The sequence below is a fragment of the Sciurus vulgaris genome (assembly GCF_902686455.1).
Source record: "Sciurus vulgaris genome assembly, chromosome: 4".
In the NCBI taxonomy this organism is placed as follows: domain Eukaryota; kingdom Metazoa; phylum Chordata; class Mammalia; order Rodentia; family Sciuridae; genus Sciurus; species Sciurus vulgaris.
This window is the reverse complement of record NC_136464.1, coordinates 39,860,042-39,875,515: the sequence shown is the minus strand read 5'-3', so window position 1 is coordinate 39,875,515 and position 15,474 is coordinate 39,860,042. Positions and strand designations below refer to the sequence as shown.

The window sequence follows — 15,474 nt, the reverse complement described above, 5'->3', positions numbered from 1 at the left end:
AGAATATTTTCTTTAAAAAGTTACATTATATACTGTGACATGTAAAGCCTTTAAAGGTTTTTAGCCTTTCATAAATAGAAATTTATGTGATTCCATATTCATTTGATTCAGTCTAAGATAATCAGCCCGTCCTTTAATTTTTTTTTTTTTAAGAAAAATGACTTTTGACTTTCTTTTTCTCCCTCTCCTTCTTTCCCTGTTTCCTTTTTTCCATATTATAAGGTTCTTCAAATTATTTTTAGATGTAGAAATGGTAAGATATATGTAATAATCATACCATATAAGTGTATATCAGAAATTATTTAATGTTTTAAAATATGGGCTATGACTCAACCAGTGTACAGTATGTGAACAAAGGATACTTCTGTAGGGTCCCTAGCACCTTAATGACTTCAGATCTCATATTATCCCAGGTGGTTGAATAAATTAATAGCTAACCATTTCCTCTTTGTTTCAATATGTTTTTGTATGTTTGTTCTGTGACCAGAAGAGGTAAGAGTGGTAGCTTGTAAGATCTAACAGTTGATGCTCCTTTGTATCCTGTCAGACTCCTAAACCCACCAACATTCTTTGAATCATCTGGAAATTAAATGGGCTTTAAAATTTTTTTGTTTTCTTTTTTATGGTGCTGGGCTTGAACCCAGAGCTATATGCATGCTAGACAAGTGCTCTGTCACTGAACTGCACACCCAGTCCAGTTGGATTTTGATATTGCAGGGATAAATGGGGAGCATTCTTCTTTTCTTTCCCCTTCTCCCTCCGCTCTTTCCTTTCTCCTTCCTTCCCGTCTGCCTTCCTTCCTTCTTTTTTGTACGAGGGGTTAAACCCAGGAACCCATTATCACTGAGCTACACCCTAGTCCTTTTCATTTTATATTTTGAGACAGGGTCTTGATAAGTTGTTGAGCATCTCACTAAGTTATTGAGGCTGGCCTATAACTTAACCATCCTCCTGCCCTAGCCTCCTGGGTCACTGGAATTATAGGCACATCTGGCAAATGGGAGCATTCTAGATGAATATTGTCTTATCTCTAGTGGCAGTCCTTTCTATTGGTAGTTAGATACATTATTCAGTGTGTTAACTTTTCTGAATGTGAACTGGGAAAAATAGCCCTTTTAATAAGGTGGAGGAATAGGGATGAGAGACAAAAAATGATTTAATTCAGGCAAGAATACTTGTTATCTATTGTATACCAGGTACTGTGCTAGATTATGGGAAATATACAGATTAATGAAAATTACTCCTCTTAATGATTTCCCCTCCCGTAAGAGAGATAAAGTATAAACACAATAGTGCAGTGTGCAGTAGAAGACCTTGAGTAGTGCATTAAAGGATTTCGGTTTTATTTTCTAGGCAGTGAGGGGTTATTTTAAGCATTATTTATTATTTTTAAAATATATTTTTGGAAATGTGGCAGATGGATTGAGATGAGTTTAAGATTGGAGACAGAGATCATTTAGCTACCTGTTGGAAGAGTTCAAATGATAGTTGATGAGGATTTTGGTTTAGGGTAGTGGTGGTAGAGATTAAGGAAAAGAAAATTGATTGGTGAAATAAGGGAAGTAAGGCATTTGGGACTTGGGGTCTGATCTTTTCTGGTAACTTAATTGCTGGGACTCCAGGCACTTACCAATTTTATTTGGTTCCTTACTACATGATTTTGCTCTGATTTTTTTCATCTTGGTTTTTATGTATTTTAAAGTCTGCTCTTTGATTCAGTGAAGGAAAATAAAAAATAAGAGAAAGGAATGCCAGAGATAGATTACTTATGGTGGCCACAGCTTAAAAAAAAATTGTTGGTAATTTCACATGGAATTATGTTTATTTCTGTAGTATATTTGTATACCACAATGTGTTAGCAATATTTAAATAAGTAATGGTGAAAAATGATAATCATTATTCCTAGTTTAATTTGTCCCTGCTTATAAATACTTAATAAGATAGGTTCTAACCTTGTTTTATCAACTAATTTCAAACAGTGTGCTCAGTTTTTTAAAAATATTTTTTAGTTGTAGATGAATACAATACCTTTATTTTTGAAATTTATTTTTATATGATGCTGAGGATTGAACCCAGTGCCTCACAGGTGCTAAACAAGTACTCTACGACTGAGCTACAACCCCAGCTCCCAATGTGCTCAGTTTTTACATAAATATATAAACAAATGCAAAGTAATTTGAAACTTACCTGACTGTACTAATTAACTGTTGATCAGGGGTCACTATACCAGAGCTTGTTGTGAAGTAGACTTCATTAATGAAAAGGATTATTTTGTTCTGAATGATGGTTCTGAGAGCCGAGGATATAGCTCAGTGCTAGAGCACCTACCTAGCATGTCTGATACCCTGGGTTCAATCCTCAATACTGCAATGAATGAATGAATAAATAAATAAATAGGTAGGTAGGTAGATGTATGGATGGATAGATTCCTTTAAAAAATGTTTCTTCATAGTTTTTTCTCTCTAAGCATATCTCATGAGCAGAAAACCCCCCCTTTCAATAACTGACTTTTGGAAGATAGATTTTTGTTGTAAATTGTGCAGTCTAAAGTGGGGGCAGGGAGGGTGACCACGTTATTATAGGTACCTTGAGTTGGGGAGGAGACAACTTAGACCTATTAATGGAACTCTTTCAAAGGTTCAGTTTTCTGTCCCAGGATTTTGTCATGTGTTGGTAACACCAATGGACTAGTTAAAAAAGCTTGGAGGTTATTTTGTCTCTCCTGGGAATAAGACATTTGCTGATTTTAATGATGTAAGATGGCATATTCTGTTTTATTACACTTTTTCCCAAAGTAGATTGGTATGATTCTTTGCCATTTCAATCCCTTGATTACTTTTTAGACTTGCTCAACACTGCTGAGATATTCTTCCTCTTTCTGGATGAGTCCATATTATACTCTTTCTGTTAGTCTTTTTTAGGGAGTGTATTCTTTGCCGTAAAATACATAAAAACCTAAGTGATCTCGAAGTGCAGTTTTAAAACTGTGTGTAGACTGTGTATCTTATGACTATACATAGGCTAAAAGCTTAGGTTAAAACTATTTTTCTGGGAGTTCTCCAAGTTAGGACAATATTACTTAAGAGGTTTTGGTTATAAAACAAAATAATTGTTGAATTTCAAGAGTGAAACCTTGAGGTTTGAATTAAAGTATAAGAAACAACTTTTTCAGTGCTTTCATATTTTTCTTTTCACAGTACATTTCAAATGTGACTTTAGGAATAAGTGTTCGTAGAGTCCTCTGGTCATCCCCAAATGTTACTTGTTTGCCAGAGCCATAAGTTATTTTAGGGTGAAACAAGAAATAATATAGAAAATGTTTCAACAAAATTGAAAATAAAATTTTTATGGCACACTCTTAAGAGGTAATTTATGTAGTTTTAATATTTATTTTCGCTTTCTGTATGTGAATTATATTTAATTAATTTTGCTTTAGGATGAGGCTGGTACATCTTTTTTAATAAACAATAAATTGACTTGTAATGAAGCAGTTGAAATGCCTAAGGACACTGCAGCTAAAACCTGTGCACAAAGAAAAAGATTACGTGAAAACCAACTTCAACAAGATGAACCACCAGCAAAGAAAGGTACTGCTACTTTAAATGTCAGCAGGAGGCTTTTAAGAAATCTAATTCCTAAATCAGTAGATAGAAAAGCTATAAGTGGAAAATTTACTTGTCTAAAGAAAAATCTCAAGAAAATCTAAATATCATGAATTTTTATGTAAACATAAACTAGAGGATAAGTATATTTAATGCTATCTTTTCTTTAAATTAATGTTTTTAGATACTATGTTTTTATCACTTTGTTTTGCACACCTGTAACTTTTTCACTGTTCATAATATTAAAAATTACTTTCATAAATACAGTCCCTATTTCTCCCCAAATCTCTTTACATTGTTTTCTTTCTTTGCATTCTTTATTCATTTGGAGAAAAAGGATACTTGACAGTAAAACTTTGAACTAAATATTGCCAAACAAATGTATTTTACTAAGATGCTAGGAGACAGTCTGATGAAAAAATAGTTAACAGTTGTTTTTAAGAAAGTGAGGCTATACCACAAAGTTGTGGTTGAATTTTGGAAGATAATTCTCAATTCTTTTATGGATAAGTACTCCAGAAGTGCTTATTCATAAGGACAAAAGACAGTTACAAGGGAGGCTTGACTTGGAATTCTCCTCTTTAAGAAACCTTTTACTTGTAGTTGGTAGCTGCCCACTCAATCCAAATAGTGTATTTTTAAATTTGTTTTCTTTATAATGAGTCCCCGTCTATTATCCTGTGTATCTCAGCTGAGGGTAATGCTACATTTTTCCCCTTCCTCTTTGAGGCTGGAGAGACAATGTAAATTATAATAAAACTTTGTTCAATGAACTTTTAAAATTAGTCTATATTAAAGAAAAGTATTCTTGGGTTCTCATAATGGGATTATATGATTATCGCTGCCCAAGAACATTTAGACAATTGGATAAACAAAAAGAATATGAATTATATTTGAAAAATTAAAAATTAAAGTTTATTTTTGGTGGATACACTCCTGAAAGTGAAACTGGATAAATTCTTGGATGTGATAGGGAGGTGAAATTCCTACATTATGCAATGATTCTTCACTGAGGGCATTCTCTCACTGGGGCCAAATCAGTATTTTTTTTTTTTTTTTTTTTTTTTGGTATCAGGGATTGAACCCAGAAATTGCAGGTGTGCACCACTGGGGCCCAGCTACAAATCAGTATATTGAGAGGGCTAGGGAATTTTAATTTATCAAAAGGAGTTATAGGATTGAAAAAATCTTAAGAATAACTACTTGTTTTCCTCCACTGTGTATAATAGTGTTTGAAAACCCTCAGAAATGCTTATATGTTTCCTTTATTTAGCTCACAACTTCAATTGTGGTTAGCTTACAGGAAGATAGAACCTTTAATTTGCAGATAGTATGGCAGATTTAAATTTAATAAGTGTTTATGATCTCAAAAGTGCCACTGCCTCTATGGAACAGATTTGGCATCCACGGGCTGATATCATCTCTCAAGTAGGGTGCACAAGACCCAGCCAGACACAGGCTAAAACTTAAAAATTTTGAGTCTCATAACTACCTGACATTTCATATTTGGCTCTTAATGGGCAATTACATATAGCAGTGCTGCAAGATAGGTGCTTTGTAATGAAGCAACTGATGTTTAGATCCCAGATGTATTGGTGATTATCAGCTTCCAAGAAATTTCCAGAAATAATGCCTAGAGTACTGATCTCATAGTATTGCATATAAAATATACCCCAGACTTAACAAATCAGTATCTTTGGGGTGTGGTCCCAGGAATCTGCATTTAATAAGGACCCTCTGTAATTCTTTCCAATCAAACTAGAAGTCACTATTGTATATAAGTGTTTAAAGAGAGGACCTCAAATTTTTAAACATGCCGTTATAAGAAAGTAACTAAATTACTATAATTGGGGTATGTCAGATTTATGAATTTTTGCATATATCTAGAACCAGAATAGGCTACTGATTATAAACATATATTTGTAAACATATTTATAAACATGTTTATAAAGATATATACATATATTTATAAGGATATATAAACATTATTTTCAAAGATTATTTTGGCAGATATGTTTCAGAGTTAGAAAAGGAGAATATACATTATGTAGTTAAGTTTAAAATATTTAGGTTTATTGATTATTGTTTCATTTAGGTTTATTATTTAGGATTAATCAGATACAGAGAGTCTGCCATCAGGGAATTTTGGAGTCTAATAACTAAGAGAGACAAACACGTTTCAATAAAGTCTAAGGAGCTGAGATGTGTAGAATAATGGGGTGGAGAGGTGCTCATTATAAAGAAAAATAAAATAAAAAATACCCTCTTTAGATTCAGTGGGCAGCTACCAACTGAAAGTAAAAGGTTTCTTAAGGAGGAAGATTTTAAGCCATGTTTCCCTTAAAACTGTCTTTTGCCTTTATGGATAAGCACCTGTTGTGCTTACTGTTATATCTGGGACCTTTATGAGGAATTTGTCTCCTAGTTACTTAGTGAGGGTACCATATAAAAATATAGGTGAATTCCACAGGCAAATAAATGATCAGTGAGGGTGTGATTGAAGGTCAAAAGCATAATACAGAATTGTCTGACAGAGCAATGTTGTGAAGAAAATTTACATGTAAACATTAAACCATGAAGGAAAGTAGCATGAAAAAAATAAAAAGGAAGAGTTAAATTCTTGTCTGTTTTGAAATAAAGTTCCTTGGATGTGACACACTCTTCTGACCCTTATTATTATAATAGAAATAGTATGGAAGCATTAAAATATACAGATAAATTTATATATCTAAAATATATGTCTAAAAGATTGAGTATTATTTAAGATTTAATCATAAAATCTGTGCAAAAAATTTAGAGGAATATATATAATTGGACAGTTGTGTGAGGTGGGTTTATTTGTCAAAATGAGTGTAATGAATTAAAACTTCAGCTAGTAGTGCATTTACTGTGGGCAAAGTTTAATCTATGCCAACTGTAAATATTGAACAACATTTACAAAAAGGTTTAACTACTTTATATATTACTGCATTTGAACCTCCTAGCACTAATTTTAGAGTAAGTAGAGCAAACAGAGATATCCTTATTGTAGAAATGTACATGGCCCAAAACACTTCTCTCCCTCCCTCTCTCTCTCTCTCTCTCTCTCTTTTTTTTTTTGGTGGTGGTGCAGGGGATTGAATCCAGGGCCTTGTGCTTTGGAGGCAAGCACTGTACCAACTAAGCTATATTCTCCAGCCCCAAAATTTTTCATTTTTTACTTGCCAAACCCTTCTGTGCAGATTTTCATGTTCTTTTAATAGCTAACTATATCCAAAGCACAGTGTTGTAATCTCATTGTTTTCTCGTTCTCCATAACAACTCTTGTTTAGGTGGTGGTATTACTATTTCCATTTTGTATCTGAAGAAATGGTAATAGGATTAAGCAGTTTATTGGTGAGCTAGTGAAGGGTAAGCCTATATTAAATGACTTCTGAGAATTTCAGCTGTTTCTCCACTGATTTTGGCTATGAAAATATAAGATACTCAATTTGTAAATCACTAATATTGTAGATTACATGATATAATCGTACTTTATGACTTCAAAGCAGTTGGATGTGGATATCTGCCTAGGGTGTTTCATTGTGATCCCCTCTTCTCTGCCTTATATAATGGTAACACAGTTTGTGGTATAAACTTTAAATAATAATGAAACTTATACAAGGTGAGTTACCTGAAAAAAAACTGGTAGTAACTACTTAGAGGTAGCCATCATCAGTTTGCTGTCCCTCTTTTGCTAACTCTGCATTAACTTGTGTAACTATATTTTTTTCTATAAATGTGTTTATAGTATATAGCCTTTTTTTTCAATAGTTTTAGGTTTTCATTAAACATTAACTTTCATAAGTTTCATGTTTGAATATTGGCTTATATGGTAATATTTTAGTTAAAGTTTGCTAGATTAATAATAATTTTCTTATTTTTAAAGGACTTACTGGTTTAGTTATCCCTGAAGACCAAAAGAAAAGTGAAGAAATGCAGCAGACCATTTCAGGAGATGGGGAAAGTATTAGAGTTTTACAAGAAAATAATGAAGAGCTGAAAACACTTTTACTTACTGTTGAGAATGAACTTAAACATGAAAAGGAGGAAAAAACAGAATTAAATAAACAGATTGTTAGTTTGCAGCAAGAACTTTCTTTTTCTGAAAAAAAGAGTTTAACTTTGAGTACAGAAGTTCAGCAAATTCAGTCAGATTATGAAAATGCAATTGCTGAATTACATAAGCAGAAAGGAATAAATCAAGAACAGGAGGAAAAGATCATGAAACTATCAAAGGAGATAGAAACTGCAACAAGGAGCATCACAAACAACGTTTCACAAATAAAATTAATGCAAACAAAAATAGATGAACTCCGTTCATTTGATTCCATTTCCCAGATCTCAAACATAGATTTACTCAATCTAAGGGATCTGTCAGATGGCTCTCAGGAATATAATTTGCCAAACACAGAGTTACACCTTTTAGATAATGAGTTTTTGTTAGATAAACAGGTTAAAGAATGTCGTATTCAGGAACTCAGTAGGGAAAGCTCTTTCCACTCTAGTATTGAAGCTATTTGGGAAGAATGTAAGGAGATAGTGAAGGCCTCCTCCAAAAAAAGCCATCAGATCCAGGAACTGGAACAACAAATTGAAAAATTACAGGCAGAAGTAAAAGGCTATAAGGATGAAAACAATGAACTTAAAATGAAGGAGAGGAAGGAGAAGAATCAAGGCGACCTACTAAAAGAAAGAGAAAGTCTTATAAAGCAACTGAAAGAAGAACTGCAAGAAAAGAGTTTTAGTCTTGATGTTCAGGTACAGCTTGTAGTTGAAGGAAAAAGAGCACTTTCAGAACTTACACAAGATGTTGCTTGCTATGAAGCCAAAATAAAAGAACTTGAAACAATCTTAGAGACTCAGAAAGATGAATGTAGGCATTCACCCAAGTTAGAGCAAGACATTTTAGAAAAGGAATCTATCATCTTAAAGCTAGAAAGAAATCTAAAGGAATTTCAAGCAAATCTTCAAGATTCTATCAAAAACGTCGAAGATTTAAGTGCCAAGGAAGTCAAGTTGAAAGAAGAAATCATACAATTAACAAGTAATTTGCAAGATACGAAGCATTCACTTCAATTAAAGGAAGAAGAAAAAGAAACCATGAGACAGGAGACAGAAAAGTAAGTAAATATTATTTAAACTGTTGAAAATTTTACAAAGAATTCATATTTCTATTAGATGGACATAATTTAATCTGATCAAATATAGTGTGTATGATAAGTGAAGGACTTGAATTCTGTTCCTATAAACCTTTACAAGCAAAAATTATCTGCAAAGATCACTTTATTAAAAAAATAACAAAATTCTCTGATTCATAGTTTGTATATTCCAAATTTGTGAAGATATGTAATTTTGTAAAGATTATTACCAGTTCATATGATATCCCAGGTGGTTAATGGTGTGTCACTATAGAAAAGTGGCTTGTGTTTTTTAGATTGAAAGAGGAACTCTTTGCAAGCTCTGCTCTTACCCAGAATCTCAAAGCAGATCTTCAGAGGAAGGAAGAAGATTATGCTGAGCTGAAAGAGAAACTGACTGATGCCAAAAAGCAGATTGAGCAAGTACAGAAAGAGGTAGGTTATTTGAAAAGTTGTGTGACCAATGATGAAGATCATTTCTCTTACATAGAAAGTGTAGAAACTAATTTTATGATTTAACAGAACATTTATCAACTTTATAATATTTCTTAAAATGATGAGAACAGTTATTTCATAAAGGAAAATGTAGCCAACTTTAACAAATTAGAAAGGCCAAAATTAAGAAAAGTATGTGTCTTATGTAGAATTAGAATATTTTTTTTCCTTTTAGGGACTGCTAAAAATCAAATCCCTCCAAAAAATTAAGAAGTAGCTTTTCTCTGCAGATGATATTTAAGAAAGTATGTAATGTGACTTTTATAATAAGTTTTTTATTAAAATTTAATTATTCTAAATTCAAAATGTACAAAGATATATTTAGTGAGCATAAAGTCCTTCCCATTCTTCCCAGCACTTGTTTCCCTCCAAGATATCAAATGTTACTAATTACTTTCATTCACTATGCTTCTCCCTTCCTCCCTCTGTCATTTTTACCTTCTTAAAAAATGAAAACATATGGATGCTTTTTCTACTTAATAATATACATTATTTGGTGGTGATGCATACATCCCTGCAGCTCAGAAGCCTGAGGCAGGAGGATCAGTGATTTCCAAGTTAGCCTCAGCAACTTCCTGAGGCCCTAATTCAGACCTTGTCTCTATAAATAAAATACAGTAAAGGGCTGGGGATGTGGCTTAGTGGTTAAATGCTCCTGAATTCAATCCCAGGTACCTTAAAAAAAAATTAATAGTATACATTATTTTAATATAATGTATACATTTTTCTAATGCAGTTTTGAGGACATGAATTTTGAACAAGTGGGTATGAATTTAACAAAAAGTAACAGTTGAAAAAAATATTTAATTTGCTTTATAAACATTACTTTATAGGTGTCTCTAATGCGTGACGAGGAAAAATTACTGAGGAGTAAAATTAACGAACTGGAGAAAAAGAAAAACCAGTGTTCTCAGCAAATAGATCTGAAACAGCGAACCATTCAGCAACTCCAGGTAACAGTTTTATTTTTTAATGATGATTTAAGTGCATTCTGTTGGTATATTTTTTTCTGATAAAATGTGTAAGTTCATTTTTAATAACAAATTGTCTTTTTTTTTGCTGGGGATTGGACTTAGTTCTTTGTACTTACTAGGCAAGTGTTCTACCACTGAGCTATATCCCCAGCCCAGATCTTTCCTAAAATTGTTTTTTTTTTTTTTTAATTTTTAAAATTTTTTTTTTTTACTTAAATAAGTCCATAGTGACTTGCTTGTAACAAATAGAATATGGAAAAGAAACCTAGCAGATACCACCTTAAACCAAGTGTTCAAGAGTAAGACCCATTAGTAGTAAGTCATATTGGTGAATGTGCTTTCTGATAATGATGTGGTGAGAGGGTATATCTCCTTTGTGGCATTCTTTCCCCAAGTTGGTAATCTGTCAGTTTATTCATGAGAAAACATCTTACAAACCCAAGGTAAGGATGTCCTACATAATACCTGCCTAGTATAACGTATTAAGGTCATTAAAAACAAGGAAAGACTGAAGAACTGTCACAGATTGAAGGAGACCATGGAGATATGATGACTATATGCAGTGTTATATCTTGGGGGGATCCTAGAACAGAAAAAAGATAACAGTGGGAAATTTGGTTAATTGTGGTGAAGGTTGTGGTATAATTAATAGTATTATACCAGTGTTAATTTTTTGATTTTTGATGAATGTATCAGGTGTTGTAATATTAGAAGAAGCTGAGTTAAGGTTATACAACAAATTTCCCTGCTACCTGTAAACTTTTTGTAAATCTAAAAATAATTGAAACAGAGGTATTACAACATATTCTTTTAAAAAGACACTTGAAAAGCAAAATTGCTGTATTGTAAATGGTTATATTTTGCTTGATATTAATTAAGATAGGCAACAATTAACAAATACATATTTGTATTCCATTTTGCTTTTATTTTTTTTGTATTTTTATTTTTTAAATTTCATTTTTACAAATTGCATTTTGATTCATTGTACACAGATGGGGTACAATTTTTCATTTCTATGGTTGTACACGATGTATATTCATACCATTTGTGTAATCATACTGTACATAGGATGATATCTGTCTCATTTCACTATCTTTTCTCTCTCCTCCCCTGCTCATTTCCCTCTACACAATCCACAGTTCCTCCATTCTTCTCTCACCCCCTACCCCCACCCCATTATATATCATCATTCACTTATCAGTGAAATCATTCAGCCTTTGGCTTTTTGGAATTGACTTATTTCACTTAGCATGATATTTTTCAACTCCATCCATTTACCTGCAAATGCCTTAATTTTATTCTTCTTATGGCTGAATAATATCCCATTGTGTATATGTACCACAGTTTCTTTATCCATTCATCTGTTGAAGGGTATCTAGGTTGGTTCCACAATCTAGCTATTGTGAATTGAGCTGCTATAAACATTGATGTGGCTGTATCTCTGTAGTATGCTGATTTTAAGTTCTTTGGGTATAAACCAAGGAGTGGGATAACTGGGTCAAATGGTGGGTCCATTCCAAGTTTTCTGAGGCATCTCCAAACTGCTTTCCACAGTGGCTGCATCAATTTGCAACTCTACCAGCAATGTATTATTGTGCCTTTTCCCCCACATCCATGCCAACATCTGTTATTGTGTTTTTGATAGTAGCCATTCTAATTGGGGTGAGATGAAATCTTAGGGTGGTTTTGATTTGCATTTCTCTAATTACTAGAGATGATGAACACTTTTTCATAGATTTGTTGATCACCTGTATATCTTCTTCTGTGAAGTGTCTGCCCAGTTCTTTAGCCATTTATTGATTATGTTCTTTGTATTTTTGGTGTAAAGTTTTTTAAGTTCTTTATGAATTTTGGAGATTAGTGCTCTATCTGAAGTGCATATAGAAAAGATTTTAGGAAAACTCCATTCACAATAACCTAAAAAAAAAAAAAAAAAAAAACTTGGAATTCAGTCTAACAAAAGAGGGGAAAGACCTCTACAGTGAAAACTACAGAGCACTAAAGAAGGAAATTGAAGAAGACCTTAGAAGATGGAAAGATCTCCCATGTTCTTGGATAGGCAGAATTAATATTGTCAAATTGGCTATACTACCAAAGGTGCTATACAGATTCAATGCAATTCCAATTAAAATCCCATTGGCATTCCTCATAGAAATAGAGAAAGCAATCATGAAATTCATCTGGATGAATAAGAGACCTCGAATAACCAAAGCAGTCCTGAACAGGAAGAGTGATACAGTAGGTATCACAATACCAGACCTTAAACTGTAGTATAGAGCAATAGTAATAAAATTGGCATGGTATTGGCACCAAAGTAGACAGGTATACCAGTGGTACAGAATAGAAGATACAGAGACAAACTCACATCAGTACAGTTACTAGACAAAGATACGAAAAACATACAATGGAGAAAATATAGACTCTTCAACAAATGGTGCTGGAAAAACTGGAAATCCATATGTACTAGAATGAAATTAAACCCCTATCTCTTACCCTGCCCCAAATTCAAAATGGATCAAGGACCTAGGAATTAGATCAGAGACCCTTGCACCAAATAGAAGAAAAAGTAGGCCTGAATCTTCACCGTATTTGCTTTTTTTTTTTTTTTTTCTTTTTTAAAATTTTTTTTTCTTTTTCTTTTTTTTTTTTTCGTATTTGCTTTTAAATGAAACATACTAATGACTATTTTGGTGTAAACACATTTTTAATTTTTAACACAATGTATTCTTAATATAGCTGTTTGTTCTTTCATAATAGGACTGGGATCTGCAAATTTTATATTGGTTCTGCCTAAGACTTTATAAAGTTAGGAGATAGTGATGAAGTTAGGTGAAATTGGGAATGAAGTTTGGATTACCTGACAGATTAGAATTGTAGGATTTCCATAATTAAATCTTGCCTGTTAAGACTCCTACTACTTTTTCCAAATCTTGCATCTAAATGGAGGGGGTGGAGTGCTCTATTTTTCCTTCATTTTGAGTTTCCTGTGGGTGAACTTTACTTTTAATGGTTTCCTTGTTTCTTCTATTAAGTCCATAGTGACTGCCTAGTTGCTTGTTTCTGAGTTTTGTGGTATATAAGAAAACATTTACTTAAAGTATTGAACAAGTTGACTCGGTCATAAATTAAAAGTATACAGTGTTTTTGTTTGTTTTCCAGTTATCCTTTTCACCCTACATTTTTTTTTTGAGATTAGTATTCAGCTGCCTAGGAGACTGATTTCAGACTTAATTTTGATCCCTGATTTCAAGATCCACTGTTAAGTATTGTTAAGGATTGAAGTTACATTTGCATTTAATTTATATTCTTTCATTTTTTAGGAGCAGTTAAATAATCAGAAAGTGAAAGAAGCTCTACAACAATATGAGAGTGTGTGCAAAGGTCAGGAAAAAATTTCTATTTTCACTACTAAAATAACTGCAAAAATCTAGTTGTAATAGCAGTGACTAACATTTTCCTTTGAAAATACTATGTTGAAGTAAAAACAACCTAAGATGTACCTTTATTAAAAGAGAAAAGCGTTGATTCTGATGAGTAATTCAAAGTTTACTATTATTAGTGGTCTGAGGATATACTCGGTGGGTAGAGTGCTGGCTTAGCATTTGTAAGGCTCTGGGTTTGATCACGGGGTGGAGGAGGTTTTTTCTTAGAACGGTAGTAGAATAAAACAGTATGCATTATTCAGTGAATGCAAATGTAACATGGATTTCTTGGTAATGATCAGTATTTTGTGAAAAATAAAGTCTGTCAAATTTACATAGTTTACAATGATTGAAATAGATTTTTAGACAAAATTACGGAAAGAATACACATCAGATAAAATAGCTTTTAAATTAAAGTTTCTAATTTTAAAGAGTTTTAAAAAATGACAATATTTTCATTCAAATCATAGGTCCTGAATTTTACTGTCTTCAATTGTGTTGATTTGTTTTTTGAAATATAAAATTTTATAGATTATATAAACATTTCTGATATCAAAATTATCCTGAGTTCTCTTTGCTACGTCACTCATTCTTTAATTTCTTAGTTGTGTGAGTGATAGAACTGGAATTTAAAGCTTGGTTGGCTTTGCTCTTAAGTCTCAGACTCTCTTCATTAATTCATGCTATTTATACTTGATCAAAAAATAGGAGTGAGACAACCAGATTATTGTTTATTTAGATGAGCCATCTATTGATGTGGTAAATATGGATGTGAAAATATATCTCTGCACACAGTCCTGTTTTCTTTTGTATTTCCTAGGTCTTTGTCCCTAAACAGACCCTATTTCTGTAATAATAATTGTTTTTTGGGGGGAGGGTGGGAATACTGTGGTTTGAACCTGGGGGCACTATACCACTGAGCTACATCCCCATTCCTTTTTATTTTTATTTAAATATAGGGTATCCTGAAGTTGCTGAGAGTCATGCTAAATTGCCAACGCTGACCTGTGTTAGCCTCCTGAGTTGCTTAGATTGCAGGCATGCACCACCATGCTCAACATATTTCCGTATTTTAGGATTTCCTTTTACTTTAGCTCCTTGTCATTATTAGCAAATGTGGATAGATATTAGCTGTTTTGAAAATGTTTTTTGGAGCAGGATGCCTATAAATTTTATTGTATTTAAATTTTTCTTTTCTGTCAAATATTGAAAAGTGTGCCATAGGTCCACTGTGACTACTATATGACCTTTCATCTTTTCCAAGTTCTTGCAGCTTGCTCCCAAGTCACTTATAACCTACATCTTTGAAATGTGTTAGCTTTTTGCAATCCCTATGTGACTTCTTATGTTATTTTGATGTTATTTTTCCACTTTCCTTTTCCTCATTTTCACTTTTAAATAGTATTTATGGTATGTGAGTATAATATAAAGGTACTACATAGCTCCCCCTCTTTTGAAAGTCTCTAGCTTTACCTTTTGTGATCTGTTCTTTGCTAGTTACCTTTCTCAGAATGGGTCACAACTACTCTGACAACTTTCCTGATAGATACATCATCTTTTTTCAAATTTATTTTTTTATTTTTTTGTGGTACTGGAGATCTAACCCAGGGCATAGCACATACCAGGCTAATGGCCTAACACTAGCTACATCGCCAGCCCATATCATCTTTTTTTTTTTCCTCTTTATTTACTCTCTTGATTTACTCCTATGACTTGAGTTATATAGGAGATATTATCCTACAGACAATGAAATAAAAATGGCATCTTTAGATCATGTCTTTCCCTACCTTCTAAATTTCTATTTAAGTACTGAATGTCTTCC

The 15,474-nt window shown here is 32.8% G+C and overlaps 1 protein-coding gene across 6 annotated transcripts in view; it reads left to right on the top strand.

The window, feature by feature from the left end:
* KIF20B (kinesin family member 20B) overlaps window positions 1–15,474 on the top strand; it is a 69,423-nt gene that overhangs the window by 22,576 nt on the left and 31,373 nt on the right. For all 6 annotated transcript variants that reach the window (XM_079137483.1, XM_079137484.1, XM_079137482.1 and 3 more), the window contains exons 18-22: window positions 3,437–3,587; window positions 7,510–8,743; window positions 9,058–9,196; window positions 10,090–10,209; window positions 13,551–13,611. In XM_079137483.1, the coding sequence (XP_078993609.1) occupies window positions 3,437–3,587; window positions 7,510–8,743; window positions 9,058–9,196; window positions 10,090–10,209; window positions 13,551–13,611 (1,705 nt within the window). The remainder of the gene's footprint in view (window positions 1–3,436; window positions 3,588–7,509; window positions 8,744–9,057; window positions 9,197–10,089; window positions 10,210–13,550; window positions 13,612–15,474) is intronic.